The sequence below is a fragment of the Chroicocephalus ridibundus genome, chromosome 1, assembly GCF_963924245.1.
Source record: "Chroicocephalus ridibundus chromosome 1, bChrRid1.1, whole genome shotgun sequence".
NCBI lineage: Eukaryota > Metazoa > Chordata > Aves > Charadriiformes > Laridae > Chroicocephalus > Chroicocephalus ridibundus.
This window is the reverse complement of record NC_086284.1, coordinates 187480926-187503931: the sequence shown is the minus strand read 5'-3', so window position 1 is coordinate 187503931 and position 23006 is coordinate 187480926. Positions and strand designations below refer to the sequence as shown.

The 23006-nt window shown below is 39.3% G+C and overlaps 1 protein-coding gene across 3 annotated transcripts in view; it reads left to right on the top strand.

Moving 5' to 3' along the window:
• TMEM117 (transmembrane protein 117) overlaps nt 1-23006 on the top strand; it is a 231914-nt gene that overhangs the window by 45246 nt on the left and 163662 nt on the right. For 2 of the 3 annotated variants that reach the window (XM_063323108.1, XM_063323109.1), the window contains exon 3: nt 2820-2952. In XM_063323108.1, the coding sequence (XP_063179178.1) occupies nt 2820-2952 (133 nt within the window). Of the gene's footprint in view, nt 1-2819; nt 2953-13653; nt 13745-23006 lie in introns of those variants that run through there. The other variant, XM_063323110.1, reaches the window with a different exon arrangement.

Sequence of the window (23006 nt, the reverse complement as noted above, 5' to 3'; positions counted from 1 at the left end):
TCCACCTGGTTTTAGAAAAGAAAAATTCTATCTGGAAAAAAGATAGACGATCTATGGTAACCTGTGATAAAACAACGACACTCTGTTAGTTATAATACTCCAGCCAGTGAATAAACAGTGTGCCTAAATCGTTTAGAGATGAAAGACAAAAAGGTGATAGGGGATTCTTGCAGAAGCAAGTATGGAGGCTATTACAATGCAAAAAAAGAGTAGATATGTTTGTTTTAGGAAAGGAGAGGGTTGGACAAGATGGAGAGATTCAGAAGAGGAAAAGAGGGGTGAGAGTAGACATTTGGAAGTAGACTGGAAATTGGATAGAATTAAATTGTATGGGCAGGTGGAAAGGGTAAATGGTTACAGGAAACAGGTGAGGAACTCCTGTGTTTATGATAATGCATCAGGACAAAGAGAAAAAGTTAAGAGGAGAAGATAGAGAAGGAAAGCTAGTACAGGAAAAATATGTTCCTAAAGAAGACATGACAAAAGTTTCACCTAACACCCATGGTGAGAGTAAGCAGAGCTTCTTTTCAAGTGACAAGACATACCACTGTTCTTTGTACAAGATTCTGCACAGGCCCATAATTTGATTTCCTAACGAAGTTAGGGGAGCAAGTAATGTACGTCAGTGGACATATTTAAAATACTTCACGCAAGAAAACCTTTCTTAGACGTGAAAAGGAAAATGATGTATGAATCAGTAACCTTTTTTAGCATTTGAAATGAATTGTAATGGTCTGCAATCTTTCTCAGCATCTCTTAAAAAATACTGTTATTAGTGAGTTATTGTTGCATTCTTTTTTTTTTTCCTTTGGATTTCTTATTCAGTGTGTAACATTTGAAAACAGGATACAGAAAAAATGTGCATAAGGAACTGAGATTTTTCTTTATGTAGGAATGGTAAAGGAATATTAAGACTATAGGAGGTTATTTTGATGTACTGCAGAGAGACGTTATAACTCAGCATTTGACAAATTTTAGTTTAATAAACTGCTAGGTAGTTGATCAGTCTTTCTGATGTTACCTTAGTGGTAAAAATGACCACTGTAGCAACTCTGTTACACTAAACACGTTAAATATTGTCTGTTGGTACAAAGCCCTTTTGAAATCCCATCTGGGATGTTAGGTGTTGTTCTTGCTGGGAGTCAAGCACTGGAAAAGTATTTCTACACCTTTACTCCATCATTCACCCACTCCAGTTTAGATTATTAATCACTGCAAGTGAATAGCCTTTGAAAAAGGAGGAACCATTAAAACAAAGTACAAGCTACAAAAAGCAGGATGGGGAGACTTTTGAGTAAGTAAGACTTTTGAGGATAGGACAGTAAAATCAATCTTGCTCTGACAAACTTCTAATATTACATTTGTGGAATGGCAAGAGCATTACCATGAGAAACAATCATAGCTCAAATACTCTAGGGAATGTTTAGTTCGCTGTGATGCAGTGGCAACATCTGGTGTACATACCTGACTAGGAACTGAATAATAATTACATCATAGGTATGGCTGTAAGGTCTGTTCTCTTGTGATACGATTTTTTTTATGTTATCACTTACAGGCTTAATTAGTTTGTGGACTTGTTGTGGTATAATGTAGCAAAAATCTACATTGTAAGAAAGGGAATAATAATAGTCTTCCCCTTTGTGGGTCAAGGACTTGAGTGTAGAGTGTAAACGATTTGTCCATAATGTCACTGGAGGTCTCTAGTAGAATTTGAAACTGCCCAGTGGCAGGACAAGGGGTAATGGGCACAGACTTGAACACAGGAAGTTCCACCTAAACGTGAGGAGGAACTTCTTTACTTTGAGGGTGGCAGAGCACTGGCACAGGCTGCCCAGAGAGGTGGTGGAGTCTCCGTCTCTGGAGACATTCAAAACACACCTGGATGCGTTCCTGTGCAACCTGCTCTAGGTGACCCTGCTCTGGCAGGGGGTTGGACTAGATGATCTCCAGAGGTCCCTTCCAACCCCTACCATTCTCTGATTCTGTGAAATAAATGGCAGCAAATAATGGATCTCACACAGCCTGAGGTACTTACGACACTTCAGAATTTATAAATAGACTTGTTTCTCAAAACATTGCTCAAATATCACTAAAAAGTGGCTCTTGACGTGAGGTCTAGACTAATTCAGTGAGATCTTCCATGCTGTGGCATTTGTTTAGGAGTGTTAGGAAGTAACAATTTCTAGGAAGTGTCATTGTTTGGGCAGCTGCCTTTCCAGTCTGTCTCTCCTTCCCATTTTTGCACAGATGTGCAGCACTACTGTTCATTGAGCTTCAAGGTCAGCAGGTTGATGGAACTTATTCACATGAAAGAAAAAACAAAAAAAGGCAAATTTTCTTTTTTTTCTAGATGGGTCAGTTCCCCACTCTTGTTCACTTGTGCATGGCTGCTCAGCTTGCTGTGCCAGCAGGAGAGCAGAGTGAGTAGAGATATTAACGGCTGAAACAGGGAAACATTGAAAGCTGCTTAAACACCATATAGAATCACATGTAGTGTATGTAAAACCACAGCCGCATTTTGATCAGGTGTCACAGACATGATGTGGACTCCATCAGACCTACACCCCAGGGATTGTGATTGTAAGAGCCCAAACCAGTTTTTCATCAGTTTATTGGAAGCAACCTTGTATTTTGTAGGATTAATATCTGTTCATGCTGAACTACAGAAGAGTAGTTTGGCTGCATGATACTAGATCTGCCCTCCCCGTACACAGTGGAATAATTGGATATAAGAAAAAATTGGTTTTGTTTTTTTTATCATGTAAATATGTATTTATTGACTGACTAAAATATCCTTCCTCATAATATTCATACCACAGGTCAGTTGCTCCGTCTGAAAATGTTTCGAGAGGACCACGGGTCTTGGATGACGATGTTCTTCAGTACCATCCTCTTCCTCTTCATTTTTTCTCACATTTATAATCTGTTCCTCATTATGGCAGGAAATATGAGGTAGGTTACAGAGTTCCTTTTTGTTTCTTTTGCTCTAGAACATATTCTGGAATTTTTTTTGTATTATGCTGCTTTACAGCAAACAACAGCTAACCAAAGTGTAAACATAGTAGTATTCACTATCGTTTTTTATTCCTCTGCTTTCTGAACTTAGGTAGAATAGTAATTTATCTGGTTAATTAGCCAAGAGGATTAAAGTATCAGTTATAAAGAGTGGGGTCCTAGACTAATGATAGCCACTGTTTCATTACTATTGTGCATACTCAGGAAACTCAAAGTTAAAGTTAAAAGAAAATGAAACATCCAAACTTGAGGCAGCTCACACTCAAAACACAAACATTAAATGTGTAGTATGGTACTATTTTGATTATGCACAATAGTATTTGCTGATCCAGTTTTTCAAACATATTCTTAAAAAACTATTTTTTTTTTTCCCATAAGGTGCTCTGACAGTGCAAAGTTACAGCTGAAGGATGAACAGCTGTCTTTTTATTATGTCTGGATTTATTTTGAATGGAGCTTTTTATATTAATTTTATGCTTTCTCCTATTATCTCAAAATTAATACCACTTTCATGCGTTGATTTTCAAGAGAAAACCTACATTATTAGTCATCTAATATATACAAAATTAGTTCATTGGACAAAAATGCACAGTCATGTTGTTTATGAAAGGCAAAATAGCATCTGAAGAGTTTCTAGCAAGGAGTAAGAAACCAGATGTATATATGAGTTGAAGAACAGTGTGAATAATTGAATGGCTTGTTAGCAGAATATCAGAGCCGTAACAACTGAGTCTGATGAAGAGTTATTTAATGGGCCCTGATGTGGTGTGTTACAGATCTTAAGTGAGTCAACAAAAATATGCAGTGTATAAAGTCTTACTACCAATGTGTCGTAAAACAAAAGATGAGTAGGAGGCAGACTGGGTGTCACTGAATGAACATAATTGCAGATCAGCTGGGCTAGTCGTGAGATTGTGACATGAAGACTAAATGCATTGATTCAGGCAAGGCAGGTAAAGCAGCAGAATCATGGAATGTTTTAGGAAACAATCACAGTAATGATGTGGTAAATGTGAACAGGTGCCCAATAGGAGGCAGAATAATCATCCCTGAAATGAGGAGGGTGGGAGGGTTGCAGGTTTCTGGCTTCCCTATTTACATAGTCATACTATTATTGCTATTATGTTAAGATTTATATTTGGCATTTCTAATGCTCCATAAGCTATAACTAGCTGTTACAGTTTATATAGACAAAGCATTAATGGTTTTGAAAGGTTGACTCACGTCTGGAAATCAGACTTAATTTGTCCTTGTCAACATTCCTGCTCCCTGTATCTGTTACAAGCTTCCATTAGCTGCTCTGAAGAGATTGCGTGGCAATCAGCATCCATGTTCATGGAAACAGGCACAACCTAGTATGAAAATAGCTGGTGTCAGTCAGTCTGCCCTCTTGCTTTCTGTGGGGTGAAGCCTCACTTTTCCTGGAGCTTATACCCCAGCCCTAGATTTGTTGTGGTCATTTTTGGAAGCTGACCATGCTGTGCTCAAGGAATCACACTGCCTTTTTCAAAGTGGACTGAAGGCTTGTTACAGCTGTTTCGGGTGTCCATTCCAGCAAAAAGGCAGCAAGTGGATACTGAAAAAACAGTTTCAGTCTCAGACTGCACAATGTAAAAGCATCAGTCAGACAGAACCCTTTGATCAGTCCTCTCAAAAGTTGAGGTAGAATAATGTACTTCTGAAAGGTAGAGGTAGAATAGTACTTTTGAAAAGTGGGGTTTCTACAACAAACATCATCAAAGCCAACCACTTCATGTTGCCATAATAAAGTGTTTCAAGGAGTTGATTATTTTCTCCTGAGTAAATGTAATCCTCGTGAAAGCTATCTGCTTCATCGTTTGTACTTCTGTGCAAAAGAACACATCTGTCTATGCCTTTCGCCACAGTGCCTTACTGAAATGGCTGACATCAGAGAGATTGGCTTCCAGGAGAAAGGTCAGAGTCTGCCTGCATGAAGGTTACAGTCTTTGTAGAGACAAGCTGACCTTCATGCCTATGCATTCCAATGAAACACAAGCATCCAGAAGACAAGGGCTACGAAAGCCTTACAATTACTGTCTACAAGATTGAGGGAAAAATATTCTTTTTTTTGTGTTTGCTCCTTGTCCTCTCTCTGATTCAGCTTGCCCTGTGTGCTGGCAGGAGAGTGATTCTGGCACATTTCTTCATGTCATGTGTTTGGTATTATCAATGAAAATCTCTTCATAGGAGAATCATGTGTGTTGCATGTGCACGCCAGCATGGATGGCCACAGCAGAAGCAATATCCTGTTGAGGACTTGAGAAACCCGTGCCAGGAGTGCTGTAAAGTTCTGTCATGTTACCATCTCTAAGATGGTGTATTTTACATTTGCCAAGATTTGGGCTTTTTTTAAAAAGTATTTCTAAAGACACTTCACATCTGTCTTAGTGTGGCAAACCTAAAAAGAGTGAACGTATCCCTTGAAAAAGGGTAATGGTAGGGACTGTAGTTTGCTGGGAAGACCAAAAGTGGAACAAATTGCTGGTATTGGAATATATATTATAGACCTGTTTGCTGGGTAAAAGTGTGACTGTTTGAACTGGAAATTGTGTGTCTATTTGAACTGAACATTTTGTGACAGATTGGAATGTATCTTTTTAAATTTTAAGTCCCTCTTCTTTTTTCAGTGGCATTTTCTTGTAGGGACTTCACAGTTTACGCCATGACCCACTGTACATTAGATCATTGCTCTTGTAGTCAGGGCTGAACGTCTGGTGAGGAAATATGTCTGAAAAGCTGTCGGAGAATGGTCTGCAGCTATTATTTCTTACTGTTCCACATCCCTGAAAAGAGTAAGCACAAGCGGAGCTGGGCAGAGGGCCCACGTCAGGCCAAATTTGTGTAACTGTCTGAAGGCCCAGCAGGGTTGAGGCACAGGCTTCGGGAACGAGATGTTGGGTCTGTCTGGTCCTTCTCCACAAGAAAGACGTGGAATAGAGAGGATACGTGTGAAGATGATCCAAAGGTAGGAAAGATTTGGCCGTTTTTCAGGTTTAGGTTTAGATTCCAGGGCGAGTCAGAAGACAGCAGCAGCCCTCTGGAGAGCAGGCCTGGTCGAGGCCGCTGTAAGAATAGGGCAGAAAAAGCTGTTCCTGCAAAAGTCGAGGTAGCCTTAAGTAGTGCTTTATGCTCGAATGAGGAGAGAAGATTTATTTGGGAATAGTTTTAATACTTGGGGCACAGCAAAACCAATTGTAGAGGATCAGAAAAAAATATTTATCTTGTGGGATGCCAGGGGCTGAACTGTGTGGTGGGAATTAGGCCATTGAATTTCTGCTGTAATCCAGAATTTCAAGTATTTGATGTAGCAAGAAGGACACTTCCAATTACATCTTCTCAACAGGTGTGTGTCTGCATGAGCAGGCGATACAGTATATTATGAGAGGGACTCTGATACAACACAATGTGACATACTTTGGCCTGGGGATCTGCTGGTCACGCTATGGGTCTCGTGATGGTTTTGTGCACGCGAGCAGATGTACCATGCCTGTCACATTGCGGTCCATCACACCTGTACACAATGGTCCTCTGCACAGCGAGCCCAGGCAGCCTCGTGAAGAGGCTCGCTGCCGCCTAAAGTGGCCCTCTATGTCACATCTGTCACTGTCACTTTGCCTACTCTGCGCTATTCTTTGCCCTCACATGGCTGAAAAAAATCTCTCCTTCTTTTATCTGTCTTACAACAGCTGCGGGAGCCTGTTTGGAGGTCTTAATTCATACTCAGTGCTATTTCCATCAATGCAAGCCTGCATATAGTGAATAGAAGCTTTTTTCTATGGTTATAGAGAATAAGAAGATAGTGGCTGCTCTCTTGTTGTACTCAGCTTCTGCTTTGTGGGTTTCCCTTCTGCAGAAGTGTCTTATCAACTCCTGTCATTCCGTCATAACATTTTCTTTGACCAGTGCTCTGAAGAGGGGAAACCAGTTTGCTTGGAAGCTGAACCAGAGCATTGCCAGTGGCCACCGGGTGAGGCTGAGGGGTGTGATCAGGAGACACGATGATGAACAGTGGCTGCACGCAGTCACACAGTTAGGGCTATGAATGCAGCCTGGGGTCCAGGCCCCTGCAGTGTGGCCAGGTGACTGTCTGTCTGTGTGTTTGTCCAGGGAGGTTACTGCACAGCCCCTCTGGGAACATTATGTGCCGCTGGCTGTGCTTGGGGTCCCCCACCCAGTCCTGAACAATGTCATCTTGTTCATACACTCCTGAGGAGGAGATCATTCTTCAAGTACCTTAATGGTCTTTGGAAACGTGAATTGGGTCATTTAAGTGCTTATAATACCTTGTGTGGGACACTATTAATAACATGCAGTCAGGTATTGGGCAAGGCCAATAACATTAGCCAAGGCCAAGGTTTCTATTAGAAGCAGTAAAATTTAATAAGCAGGAGTGCTGTTGAGCATTTACAGCAAATCCAAAACTAGTATGTGCAAAAGAAGCTCAGAGCCCAGCATGCCAAGTAAAGCCCTCAAAGGATTAAACAAGCAAATTGTTTTGCAGAGGGAAATTCTAGAAAGCTAGGGTCAGCATTGCCACCTCGCTTGAAGATTTTCTTAAAGCATTTTAAAAACAGGAGTTCGCGTAATGAATGGTAACAAGGACAATGTGAGAATAACATAATTTTATGATAATGTTTTATGTTATTGTGTGATTAAAAAAAAAAATAAATACAAACCTCATCAGAGTGGTCCTCTGCTTGGGGGAAACTGGAGCAGTATTGGGCTATTGAATTCTAAGGGTTTTCCCAGTGATTCCCAATTCACAGCATGCAGATCCAATTAGGTGCCAAGCTCCCTGGTGCTCTCTCACCTGAAGACCTCCCTTAGTTGCTTGTAAAGGATACTGTGTGCTACCTTGCCAGGGATCTGATTTCTGCCCCTTGTCTTTGGACTCATGGCCTTCATTTTTCAAGATGTGGCAATGTGTGGTAAGGATATTCAAATCCTGGGTAGATAAGCCAACTGTCTAGCAGCTTTTGCATAGTGCCAGTGAGCACACTCGTATTTTCTGCTGTTTTGTAGAGGATGCCTGGAAGGCTTGTCTCAAGGCAGTCCAGTGGACCGTGAGATACTTGTCCTGCACTTTGTCTCCTATATTTGGCCATTTCTGATTGCTATTTTGGAGCTTGAGTTGAAAAAACTAGATCTGGATTTCATTAAAAATTAAGGATTGTAATGTGCTGGTGAGAGCTGTTAAGGTTTTTAAAATGATAACTGTAGAATGATCTTGGCTTTCAAAGCACATGCAGATCTCTCTCAGTCAAAAAGCCAAAAGCAGTGGAAAGAGAGTAGTTCCCTCCTCAGACTTGTATTATCTCTTGTGTGGTAGAGTGGCCAAACCTGTAGATGTGTCCAGTGTCCTCTTCCCGCACATGACTACAGCCACTCCTGGAGGCCTGATTGGCATCATTGTGATCTGCTCCGTGTTTCAGTACTGTATGTCCCCATTACCAGAGGCATCCTGGTGTGCATTTCCAGCATGGTTTCACAGGAAGAGAGACTTTTATCTGCACATTAAAGGTTCATGTAAATGTGCTTAGTACAAATGTGCTGTGCAGGTGTGGATGGAAGGTTTCACAGCTAAAAAAGTGCCTATCTTGTGTCCAGGGCCTGGATTTGTGACACTTCTCAACACTTCTCAAATCAAGGGCACGTATTTGATTTGTAATGCCCATGTCACCTGCCCAGCAGCCTGGAGCCATTTTATATCAGACCATCATCTATTTTAATCATAAACATTACATATATACATACATATATGTACTTAGGTACTGTCCTGACATCTATAGAGTAACTCTGGCCACTGCTTAAAGTCCCATCTAGCTCCTGACCCAGTGAACTCTTGGAACAACGATTAACTTTGTGGTATCTGAACAAGCAGGGTGAAGTGTAGGTGTTGTATGTCTTTTATCAAAGTACCACCAAATGCTTCTTTAAAGAGTGAGGGACTTGTGTGTTTATTTGTTAACTAGTGTCATTTAGATACCTGAACTTCAGCAGTGATTTTGAGCTGTGTAACACCTACCAGATAAGGAACAGAGCTTATTTATTTAAGGCTGTATTTGAAACATAAATGCAAGTAGGAAACCTTTTTTTTCATTTAATCGAATGGGAAGAAGAGAATTGCAGAGAGATGGAAAAGGAATTAGTGGTGGTCATTCCTAGTGCTATGTGGCAAGGCCCACGCGGTGGCAGCAAAGGGCGCATTTTAACAGTAGAAAAGCTAAATCCGATGGAAGTATACAGGGATCCTTTCTATCAAACTTTTTCTCTGGATTTTTCTGTGCCATGACGAAATTTACAGCCCTTAATTTATCCTGTCTTTTTTTAAAGGAATTCTGGGTCTTGAAATGTCCAGGGACTGTCCCATATTTTTGTTGTTTCTATGATTTTGTATGCTTAACATACGAAGATAGTCTAAGTCAGTATCTAGATGTATTGAAGTTTTTCTAATTGTATTAATTAATTACTAACTAATTAATTGGAGAATATATTGCCTAAAGGAAATCCATTCTCTCCTTTGGGAGCCTGCATTAGTAAATAATGCTTTGATATTTAAAACTACAACACAGTGACGTATTTTTCACGTGACATCCAAAAATCAGAGCTGTGACTGCTTCTCTCACAAATGTCAGCTCTCTTGTCTTCGTTGAAGTGATTTTCAATTGACCAAAGGATGTTCAGGTGCATCCTTATTCAACATTGTAAAGTGTCATTAAAATTGTAGACACAAACCATTTTTTCTTTGATGCTAATTGTCACATTACTATAGCAATAATGCAACTTGTCGGGATTGTCGTCTTTGAGTGCTGAATGTGTCAGGAGAGAGTTTGACATGAATTTATTACCTGTGCTGTCAAAGGGTTTCAGTTATTCTTGTAAAACACTAGGAGAGAGTACATCTTTTTGGTGTACTTTTGTCTTTTCTTATTGCTCATTTCTTTCACAGAAGTGTAAAATTACAACACAGTTTGCATTAATAGCAGAAATTCCTTAGCAATAAAAAATATTCTTTTAATTGATTTTAGTTAAGGTTCATTTTGAAGAGGACTCTGTTTAAGTGATTTAGTGAATTGAGACCCAATTACAAACAATCTTCAGTTGACAAATGCATGTAAAGAGGGCTTGCAAGTTGTTTAACAAGCTGAAACAAGGAAACAGCTACGTACATTTTAAAAAGTCACAATAATAGCTTTCTGTTAAATAGCTTTATCCAAACTAGTTACTGTTCCTTTTCCTTTTTCCCCAGTTGCAGCTACATACAGATTATTGTGTCCCTGGAAATGTGAGTTTACTGAAGGCTTTATGCTACATCTTATTCAGGATTCTGTGTTTTAGTTTGTTTGATTGCTTTTTAATGAGTCGAGGATTAGTCATCATTAGTATAATTTGTAGAGCAAGTTTTAGGAACAAACAGGAATGTGTTTTCCTAACCACTGTTACTGTTCTACAGAACTGCAACGTCTGCTATGGATCTGTATTAGCCCTCCAGACTACCTTCATCCCTGTGTCACCTTCATCGTGGTGTCTACCCAGCCATATGTCTCATGAGCTTTATGTTGATGTATTCTTTGTGCATATCTGGTTTACTGATGTATTTATACTGTAGTCATGCCATAAGGCAAATCCTAAATTATTGCTGTTTGGGTTTTTTTGTTTGTTTGTTTCAAGCTCTCAGCTAGAAAAAAGGGCTTAATATTTGTCCCTACTCAGTTGGCAAAGATAATTATGTTATACTGTAAGCTTTGTAAAGTTCAAGTTTTCATGAACTGCTAGAAGGAAAGGTTTCAAATCCATAGTTCTCTATGCCATCATCAGAGACTAATCCTTACGGGCCATCATGAGTCTTTCCCAAACAGTATGTTGAACACAGGGACTTCCTTAGAATATATGTAAAAACAGCATAGGCTGTGACAGGCTTCCACTATGTAAATGTATATAGAGGCAGAAAGTTTAATACAAGTTATAAGAATTATGGATGTAAAATATTGCTCCAAGAATGAAGAAGGCTGCAGTCTTTAAGTGTCTTCAAGTGAGGCTTTTTATTGCAGGTTGTCATCCCATCTGGGATCCTAAGGCACAGGTGTCTAGTGAGATCACATCAGCAAAAGAAACCATGTTTTCCAAGTCACTGTAATTGAAAAGTCTCTTGAGGCAGCATTAGTACTTTACAATTAAAGTTTACTTAAAAATTTCCAACCTAGTTCAAGGTGTTTCAACCTTTATAGCTAAACATACTCTCAGTGATAACACCTGGTGAAAAAATACCCCTTGGTTCCATGTGCTAAATCTGCCATATTGGTTCTACTGTAAAGTAGACTTCAGCAAGCTTTTCCTTCTCCTAAGCCAGGAAATGGCAAAGCAAAGAAAATGCTTATTTTAGATGTAATTAAAAGATGATGATTCTGAAATCCCAAATCCTTTAAAGACTAAGAAATTCATTCCCCAAACCACACTCTGTGCAGACAGAGGACAAAATAGGTCTTGCACATCACAGAACAACTTCCATAGAATCATCATAGATCCCAGGGTGGATGGATGTAGAAAGGATAGCAAAGAGCTCCCGTATCCATAAAGGCATCCCAGGAGTACCTTGTGGTCAGCAGGATCACAGGCTGCCAAAAAAACTGTGGCACAGTTGGAGCTCAGTTGTCATGAAGTATCCATAATACAGGTTGATCAGTTTGAGAGCAATGTTAATCCTTTTGATAGAATGACTGAAATTAATAGGAGTTGGTGGAGAAAACTGAACTGCAAGGAAAAAAAGATTACTAGGCCAAACCATTTTCCTGTAAACTCTTTTAGGTAGCTTAGGAGCAAAGGCCAAAACACAGAGATTCAAGTGACAAATCAATTCTGCTTCCAGTTCTTTGTCAAGGCATAGGCAGAGGACCCAGCTTGGGAGTTAGGTATTTGTCATGTGTGCTGCCTGAATTACTCTCAGGTAGTTGTAAGTGTTGAGGTAAGAACTATAGTTGTAGCACTGTTGTAAAACCCCCTTTCTCTAAGAGTTTTTTTCGTATTGCTAAAATTAATGACTCTGGTTTTAAGAAGGTTGTCACTGATCAGAGATGCCAGGGGGAAGAACTGTAAGTGCTGAACGCATCCAGACCTGTTAGCTAAGAACAGCAAATTCAAAGGATGCTGGAGGCTGCGGTGGGAAAAGCTTGCGAGAGAAAAAGGCATGTCCAGCACCAAAGGGGTCATGCTCAAACCCTGGGTTAGGCGGAGGAGCAAGTAGCCCTGTGGCTGTGACACAGCTGTCCTGCAGTGTTGCCATGGTGACACTGATGAGACTTTGGAAATGTCTTAGGGCTGTACAGACTGATTCCCCTTTCCTCCTCCCAAATAAGTATCCTTCCCAGTGCTAGGGATAACTTGACTAGATAAACTGGTCACGGCATGATGTAGTTATACCTTCTGCAAAAGTTTATTTATAGTGTTACATATTTTGCATTTGGTTTATTATTTTTAGAAAAATTATGCTTGTTTAACGTAAAAGAATTCCACAATTTAAAATCATAAAATTTTCAATTAATACATTTGTATTAATGTGAACTGTATATAAAACAGTTCATGAAGAAAATGTTACCTTGTTCATTTTTGATGGTAAAGTTGGCCATTTTTTAGGTGTTTTGGTTTACATCACAAATACAATAACAAGGCAGATTTTTCCTTTACCCATCCTGTGGGCAGTCACTGACATCTTTTTTCCTTTTTGAAGGCACAGGAAATGTCTGTGAAATTACTTTTTTTATTTCATACCACTCTGGATTGAATCGACAAGTAAACACTGAGAGTGTTTTCCCTAATCACGCTATGACATTGTCACTGTGGCGTTGTCTGTCTGAAAATACTCTGCTCCGTCAGCCCTCATGCCAGTTCAGGAACCACAGCATTGCTACTGCCTATGTGTCTTGTTTTCTTTGACAGTGACACACATGAGTTCAGTCTCCTGAAGACTGAAAAATGCTTTGCTCTAACCCAGACTGTTGAGTTCCAAAGGGAAAAATAAGCTGGGCTAAAGTTAGTGGGTTATCCAGCCACAAGATTGTATTTGCAGTTCATGTTGTGGGGCCATATGTCTATGGCTGATCATAATGTAGGGGGCTGGAAGCCTGAAGACACCATGTTTCCTTAAAGGGTAAAGGAATTTATCAGGAAATAAACCCCCTTGCATTCCAGCTTGTCCTCAGATATCAGAGGGGCTTGGGGCAGCTGGGCTTAAGTTCTGAGTGATGCCCAATTCAGCACTATAGGTCTGATCGTGTTCAATGTATTGAACTATCACGATGACGGATGCACAATAGTGCGATGCATTTTTGGTCTAGTCACGTTCAATGAACTAGCACGCCCAGATTTAAGGCATTTGGTCTCATTCAATGAGGACTCTCATGGCTACATTAATGAATAGTGCAGGTTATTGAAGCAACAGAATGGCAGATTCTTTTGGATTGCCGGTGATAATACACTGTCTGCAAGGCACGTGCAAGTAATATAGCAGCATAAAACAACTTGAGTAATATAGTAGCATACAACAACTCTATATAGAGATTTCTAGATTTCCCAGGGAAGCAGTCGGTATAACAAAGTGTTCGGATCTCACCCTATAGGTGTCTCTATGGGAGAGAAGAGAGGGTCAGCCTGTCAACTGGTCCCAGGAGTCAGCGGTGGTTCGTGATAGTGTCATCCTGACTTGTCTGCGATGGTATCTTCCCTAACATCTCTCCATTCTTAAGCCATCTTTATACTATTTTTTACCCTTCGGGTGGAGCTTGAATCACTCTAGTTATACATACCTTTGTTATGATTAGTGTAAAATTTCCTTGTTTCGCGTGTAAAGGTATAGACTAGCGAAAATTCAGAGCACAGACTCAGTGAGGGGTGGTTGCACCTTGGAGGCAGGTAGCCTGTAGGATTGAGGTGTGTTTTGGTACTATAACAACATTATAATGAGCAAAGTTCAACTTAAGGGCATGGTTTTTACAAAAAATAAGAAAATGTTGGATCAGGGTAACAACTATGCAGTTTATTGGTGTTCGTAGTACCATGAGTTCCCCTCCCCTGCGCTGATGCACAGAGTTTGGCTACAGTATCTTGACACCGTGCCACTCTCCATGCCGGTTTTTTCCACCTTAGAATCTGCTGACTCTAAGATTGCAGGTTATGCGGCCTAGGGAACTATGGTGGAATACATTCCTTGCATATTGGCTGCACTCCACCCTGGAAGTTTCTTCAATGCTGTGCCTCTTTTTAAAATGTGAATATAACTGTATTTTCTAAGTCACCTCCAGCAATTATTCCACACACTTCCTGAAGCCTGTTGGGATATAGGCTTGCCAGGATGATCTGGGTAGAGTGTAGTGTCTTCTTGAATAGGAAATCAGATCCTCAGGTCATCTTTTCTCACCTTAAACTGGGAAATCTGTAAAGCTGTAATCTGGACTACTAAGAGGTTTTTCCTTTGCCAGGGATGAAACTAGAATTGTGGTGTAACTTCTGCAGGGCAGTCTGAGAGGAACTACTGCCAGTTTCCAGTAGCTGAGGAGCTGGTCCATTGCTGTCTCTTTCTTTCTCCCATTTACTTTTAGCTCCTAGGAGGACATTTACATATATAAAAATAAAGTTTTAATCACATATATACAAATAAAGTTTTAATAAATAGGAATTTAATAAGGAGCACTTCCATAAAAAGCAGTGTTTTAAGAAGGAAAATGCTTCTTGACACTTCATCCTTCTTCATTTTGTCTGAAAACCCTGAACATATCAAGTACCTGGAATGGAAAAACATGTAGCACAGCTGTCACTCTAGCAAGACATTTGCTTGCTCTAGGTACTCCTGCTGTATTCTCTTTTTTTTATCAACCCACCTGTCCCTAGCATCTCTGCCAGTAACGAGGTAGGTGGTAGCAGCAGATGGGTAGGCAGCTTATTCCCCAGCCTCGTTAGGCTGCTGGAGTGGAGGGCACGCAGTTGTGATTGAGAGCGCTGAACATGAAAGCAATGGCAGAGAAGAGAAGGAATTGGAAATTGCAGGAAGAAATTTTGTAGGCGCTCACTTTGCTCTGGCAGCAGCAGTAGCAGCAGCTGATATGACTCAGGCAAATTTGGCCCGTGTTATGCTTTCAGCTCCCACAGGGTAACACCTGGGATAATAGTCTCTTGTAGTGCCTTTCCAATGGCCCTGAGCGCATTTAATGCCTCGCATTTGAATGTGACTACTAGTGTAGATGAAACTGAGCACCTGAGGTAGTCCTTGCCAGATCATGGCCCTAATGCTGGTGGTTAAACTGCCTTTGCTAGAGAGGGCAATCTGAATTACCCGTTTTCTTCATCGTTTAGAGAAAAGGGCAGTAAATGAAAGACCAGGTTTACTTTCAGAGAAAATAAGACTTGAGTTTATTTAAGCTCAATTGCAGTCCCTCCTGCAAAGTACATGCATTTGTAAAACAAATTTGGCTGTCATCTTGAAAAATCAGAGCACAGAAATTTTTATAGAAATGTCTGAGTTTTGCAAGTGATAATGCTTGTCTCCCTGTTGCTTTATCCGATGTTATAACCATCAATCACCCTAAAACTATTACCGTAACAAAAATGTGTCCATTTAAAAAAAAATTACCTGCATTTTTCAGCAATTGCCTGTGTTCCAGGCCTGTTTAACAAGAATCTGTAAGTGTGATGTAAATAAAACTGTGCTTTAGTGATTAACCTGCAGGATTACTGCATTTTTTTTAGAACAGGATATCTGGCTCATAGGTGACACCTGTTAATTGATATGGTCATAACGCTACAAATCAGCAGATTAAGAGATGTGCTTGTACATGTGAACTTTTAAATGTTTCATTCAATTAAAAAATTTGACCATGTTTTTCTAATCTGAACATTTTGCATTTTTGATCAAAATTTTATGATTTTTTCACCCAAACTAGAGAGTTTTAACATTTTGGCTGTGAAATGGAAGCTATGAAGAGTCTTTGAGTTTTTAGAAAAAAGAAGTATGTTCTGGTAAAAGAAAAATGGATGAAAATCTACTGGTTTGATAAAAAACTTTTGATCTCCTTGGATGTCATGGAGAGGTTGGAAGTATTCAGTTTACCAGACAGTAAAGGACACAAATTAAGATGGAAGAGCAATAGTGCATCTCATTCCTGTTACTAGCGTTATTTTAATTGATACTTACTTGAGGTAATCTAAAATGAAACTGTCAGTATTTTTGCTATGGACTTGGACTTAAATCCTCAGTCTTCTCTACGCAATACTCATAATATGAAGAAACCTTCATCTCTAGTCCCTCAACAGGAAAAAAGACAGTAACTTTGGGGAGGGAGGAGAAATTCTAAAGATTTGATAAAGGAAGTTTAGTCTACAAAAAATACTGAGGAGGTTAAAGGCTTCCTTGCTTTACTATCTTTTTTCCAGTTGATTACTCAGATACTTTTGCTGTTTCTTCTCTCTGTGAATCTTTGTGCCAGATCTTTAGGTCTTTCGTCAGAATACCCACAGGATTTTTGCTTGGTAATAGCTGCAACACCCTACTTTACTTTACTTTACTTTCTTTTAGTGGTAAACAACAAATAGTGTCTTAGAATTTTTTCAGCCTTCTCACAGAAATACATTTTAAGGCTTTTTCCCACTACACTCTTCTACAGCTTTTGCAGTGAATGTTTTTATTGGCTGTGGAGCAACAATGTGCAAAGTTTTGAGACAGGGCTTAATAGCATTTTTTATTTTTTTTTTGTATTTGTGCCAATACTGTGTATTATGTAGTTTCAGCACCGAAGGGAACTTCATGCTCAAATAAGTAGCCAAAATACCAGTTACAGCAAATTTACGCAGTTATTATTTTGAATAAAACATTGAATGCTTGCTGTAAAAAGTTAACTAGCAGTCCAAAATTCTTCAAGAATTCAAAGATCATTTTGAATACTGTATAAATAACTACTTATGGCTGTACCAGATGGCAGAAAAAAATGCTAAATTAATGAAAAGAACTTTTTATAATGAATGTACCCACAGCTTTCTCCAAGTTACCATTGTTCAACTAAATTTAGTGTTAAAGCATTATAATTAGCATGAAATTTTCAGTATTGTTCAGACAAGATGCAATTACATCCACTGAGATATTTACCTTGTCCATTCTGTAGGGGTATTCTGTGAAAGGAGGAATGGACAGTATGTTTTAGAGTGTCTTGGTTGTGTTTGTTTGTGAATCGGTACCTATATAAATATATTTGTAGAGACAGAGGAATTTTAAGTGATGTATGGTTATTTCTAAAAAAATGAAAAAGCTCTCTTTTATTCTAAAGATGTATACTTTTGCCTAAAGGCATTATTGGGAATCTGTTATTTAAAGATTTTTAGATTTTTTTACCTTTTTTGTTTTGTTTTGTTTAGAGTAAGTAAACCTTTCAATGCAATTCACCAATTTAGGAATGAACGAGCCTGAAAATAGCTGAGCACAAAATTCCAAAATTGCATGCCGAAGTGATATTCATACATGCATGCAAAAAGATTAATATGTGAGTCAGGATACAAGTGTTTTCCAATGCAAAACTTTTCCATGCAAAGATTTCTTACAGAAGATTCTTGAATGCTGTGCAAATAGGTTAGAAATATTTTGCCACTTACCAATGCTCACCTAGCAAAGTGTAAGTTGGGAATTTATTTTTAGAGACATTTTTACTGTAAAAGAATCAGCATGACTGTGGTGGAGAGCACTGCTGGTTGTAAAAGTTATAATGAAACATTGAAAATGACACGGTTAGAACCTATCTAAATGGAAGACACCTGTAAAAAGAACTGTGATAAAACGTCTTTCAGTGACACATGCGCTGAAAAGTAGAGTAGAAGTACACAATAGGTTCTGCCTCTTTCAGGCGACCCATTGTAATACTTCCAGTCTATCTAACACATAATGGTAACGCAGAACAGAAATTGCTACTAGGTAACAGCAGTATTTGACGCCTATAATTAGTTCTCCAGTGATGAATAAATGATAATAGAATCCAAAGAACCTTTTTCTAGCCTTAAAATGCTCGTGGAGGCTAAGAAAGGGAATATTCCTTTAGCACTTAGCCGTCTGAAGTAACAGGAGGATGACACCCTGCTCTGTATAAAGCACAGTGGGGGAACTTGCACAGGGCTTTTGTTCCTGTCTCAGAGGAGGGAAGGCCAGTAGCGTATGAAGTCCCTGGTGCCTCCATCTACAGCGGGGCCGCTCCTGAGCAGGGTGGCAGCAGTGGCAGAAACCTGCAGTTTTGGTTCTGTGACACCGGCTATTAGTGACCTGCGTGTACTGTGCTTCTTGGGCTTAGTACGGAGACTTGCAAGACTGGCTCAGGGACAGAATAAAAGAAACCTTACATTATAGACTTCAGAAACGTGTCACAAAAGCCTCTAAGTTTGTGGCGCTGAAAATATTCCTTTTAGCCTCTGGTCATATGTAGCAGCATGTAGCACTTGAGGCTGCAAAGGCAGCTTTTTAGTCTTTTTCAGAGTTATACTGTTGATAATTAAAAATGGTTTTCTCACAAAACACCCACTAGAAGCATTCCATGCTGAAATGGTTTTCATATATGCATGCAAAAAGCTGAATGTAAGTTAGGATGGAAAAAATTGCACACAGCAAAAAATTCCTGCCAGTAATTTGAAACCAAAATTCAGTAAGCTGGAGCATGCCACCACTACAACCAATCCGCCTGTGACTAGTTCTTGTGGCTGAGAAACATCCAGCTTTTCAGATATTTCAGTTTGGGGTATTGTTTTTTTTTCAAGTAAGAATTGACCACCTCCTCCAGGAAATGGAGAGTAAATGCTCAATTCTCATATTGGCAGGGTTGAGGAGGAAAACCTTGGCTTTTATCTATTGCTGAAAGCAACCTGTGTCCAGGAGACAGGCCATATCCCAGGATATTTCTACACAGTGGATATTAAGATCCAGGTTCTCTCTGTTCTGCTTTGCCTTATCTTGCAGCTGCATAAATGAAGTGATTCACAGGCAGTAAACAAGCAGAGTGCACACAGTGTCAGGGAGATTGCTTGAATTCTGTAGCGATGAATGTTCCATATGATTGTATGTGCCCATCTGGTATTACTGGTTTTGTTTACCACAAACTTATGCTCAGGATTTATACATTAAAAATTAAAGTAGGCTGGGTTGGAAAATTTCAAATACCGCTAGGACTTCTCTGATACTTTCCCTTGGTTTTCCAATTCCACCTTTTCTCTCAGCAATTTTTTACAGAATGGAGAGGCTTCATCTCTCTTGAGGGTGCCCTGGGAATGTCTGAGAATGTGGTTGAAGATCCCTAAGTCCCAGTGGGAGGCTTGAGATCACCAGAGTCGTCGTTCATTTTAAAGCAGACTCCATGGCGTTTGAACCAGCCTATATTACGGTTGCTGCCTTCTTGCTAAATTCTATTCTAGAGGTTACAGACTGATCTGAGAATTGCATGAGTATCTCTAATATCATGATTAGTCAGGAGTGTTTCTACTGAAGTGAAAGGATCAAGATTTCTCTCTCAAAATGACCCAAACAATAGAGGAAAAGAAAAAGTCCTGGAAGTAAAATTCAAAAATATGCAAATTATAGAATCAAATAATAAATCAAAAGGATTATTTTTTATATCTAAAGGCTTGGGTATTCTTGCCAGTATGTCATCGTTCTGGCTTTATGCAGGAGCTCCGAACAGTCTCAGAATACCATGGGAAAAGCAAATGGTGCCTCAGTAGAGCTCCTTGTTCTCCACAGCGAGTAGGAAGTCCCAAAGGTGACTTTGCCTTGTCCAAAGCACTGGTCAGACTTCAGGCTTACAGAAGGAGTAAGAGCACACCGCTAAAAATGGTTTATTGCAGAACAGTTTAAATAGATCTTTATTTTGTAAAGATCTGCAACTGTCTGCTGTTTTTAATAAACAAAAATGGCCGTGGTTAAAAAACTCCTTGTATTTAGGTCATCTTGTCCGTTAAAGGTTAACAGAGAAGCTAAGTGCATCTTGTTACAGAGAATGCAGTTGTGAAGGAGTATTTAAGTAACATACCAAGTACATCAGGTTTTAGTAGGTTTTTGGAGGCTATGGTTTAAGAGGTCTTAAGCCTGCAAAATCTGGGTCTCAAGATACAGGAGGAGTAAGAGAAAAGCAATGTCCATCAGGCAGTGTTTCTGAAAGATGCAGACTTTGAAAGGTGACCCAGCACTTCCCTAAATCAGTTGGATTAGGAAATTATGTGGTAAACTGTTTGTATCTGTTTGCAACTGAGTGGTGTCATCCGCAAAGAGAGCCTGGGCTTCGCATGTTATCTAACAGCCTGGCTTTTCAGGTCAGCCCAGATCTGCCGCTCTTTACTGGTGCTTTCTGATTCAGAAGAGATGGTGGAGATCGCACACAAAAGTACAAAGTAGTGACAGGTAGAAACCCCTTCTTTCTGTTGAGGTTGTTTGGGTCCTAATAGAAATGTTCGATCACTTTTTATTTTCTTCAGACTGATATCCTGATTTCTATTTTTCAGTCTGGAAAATTCAACAAGAAAAATACATTTTGTCTGTGAGATGTTAGAGAAATGCTGTTTTGGGGATGGGGTGGGTGGGTCATCATGATAAGGAAAGCCGGGTCGGTGGATCACAGGTAGCGATGCTTGTAATCTCTCTAGCAGAGATGTGGATTCATTTTGTTCTCATATGAAGCTGGTGGTTCATTCAGGGTTTTTTTGCTTCTGTGTATGGAATACTATATTGAAATTAAAAATCAGAATTAAGGCAGCTAGAGGGCACTGTGGCTAAACGTTTGTAATCTGCCTTTTAACAAGACCTGATTTACTTGCCAGACATAAGTTATAATTCGGAATTAACAATAGCTTTAAAGTTACCCCTTATGTCTTTTGTCATTTCTAGAATGCATCAAAATTGCTATAAAAAGCATTTGAAAGATATGCTGTTTCTGTCTTTCATGAGCTTTTGAATGAAGAGCCAAAAATATAACGACAGAGTATTATTGAATTCTCACAAAAGAATATATTGACTGTAAACTATACACATGTTTACAGTGCCATCTGGACATTTTCAGATGTTGAAGTCTTCTATCCATTACTCACATTTGTCTAATTAATAAATAATTGTTAAGGGAAGTTGTTATCCATATGTTGTACTAGGATCTTTATGTATGTAGATAAGTGATAGATGAGGTATTCCTATATATGTCAAAAGTTGCTTCTCTGATCAGGGATTCAGTGCAGTGTGTAAAATATTACTTTGTGAGTTTGTTTGGTCTTTACTTTGTTTGAGAAAATGAGTAAAACAAAAATGGGTTTCTGTAACCTGATCAGTTCCTTCACACATAACTAGCAGTATTTCAGCTGTGAAATGAATCTTATGGAAACTTTACCAAAGAAAGATTCCAGACTTTGACTTACTGGGAATGGCAGCTTCTGAACACGCAATGTTGGATTTAGGGTCAGATTTTGATGTATAGATTTCCTCAAGGAATGCCTTAGCCTTCCTGTGACCCCATTTAAACCAGCATAACAACCCATTGGGAATTGGTACTTATGTGAGCAAAGCACACCGAGTCTGTCCGTAAGTAAACGCCTATGAATTAATAAGTCAGGTGCTAGATAACACACTCTAAATCACAAGGTAATCTTTACTGGATATGTGATACGTGGATGGCTAATGGAGAAAAAAGACAGGCTTTACAATATCTGTACATTGAGAGACTTAGGGCTATGGTGCAATTTAAAATAAGTGATTCAGAGTGCTAGCTTTTGTTTCTTTTATAAGAATTGTGATAATCAAATGAAATATTGCATTATTTTTCACAATTCAGAGTTCTTGGCTTAATATTTCATCAGGATGCAACCTGGCTGTGTGTATGGTTCTTTAATGCAAGGTTTACAAACTGACATGTCCGAATGCTTTTATGTACATAAATCACATACCAATTAACTACTGTTATTTAATTACTCCATCTATTTGGTGGAATCATTATTAATACCACCTAATTTGGTGTGTGCTGGTAACTGTTCACAGTTGTGCAGTTCAGCTGGGATTAGTTTCATGCTGTGTGTTGCAGCTGCACCTTGACTCAACTCCTCTCTTTTGTCTCTGTTTTATTCAGGAAGGTGGCAATATAGGTAACAGCTGAGCCAGATACCAGTCTTGAGTTTATTGGTGGATTGAGTGCATGCTCAAGGCAAAGATAAAATGATTTCTGTCCTTAGGGGGTGGGATTTTGCCTTTTCAGGCTGCTCATGATTGAGCCTATTGTTCCTGGTTTTTGGCTTTGCTGTTTTCCAATGTCATTGAAAAATACGTGTCTGCACCTTTACAGCAGCACTAAGTATGTGCTGTAGAACATCTGAATTGGCAGTGGGCTCACAAACAGTAAATATAGATATTGAATTTTTGTCACCCTACCAATAGCTATTCTACTTCTGTGAATATTGCACAAAGCATACTTTTGAAAATGTTAATTGGAACCTACTTTGCTGACTTAAACAAATGGTTGTGCTTAAGTGTATTAAATTGATGATTTGTTACCAGTTTAACCTTCAGTACTTTTAATTAAAGGCAACTGATTTTTATCAGTTTGGTTGTTCTTTACTTTCAAGGAGAAAACTGCTATAATAAACCACGAAAAAGAAATGAAAGTTTATTGGGGTGGGAATGAAAAGAATCAAATTGACCTGTTAGAAACCTCAGATTACAGGGAAACCTTAGATTACGTAGGGTAGTTGATTCCTCTCATTGAGACTCAGAGTCTCAACGTGAAAGCAAACTCTTTACGTTAATGCTTTGTCAATTCTGAGGTATGTTTGAGGCAACCGAACAATGGACTGCTTTAATCTCTTTTCCCTTCACCTGTCCAACAGGAGACTTGTTGGGGTCCCTTCTGTCTTGCGGTATAAAGATCAAAGCTAGAGTAACTCAGGGATTCAATACAGTGTGTGTTTTAAGTATGAGTCGGCCTAGCAGT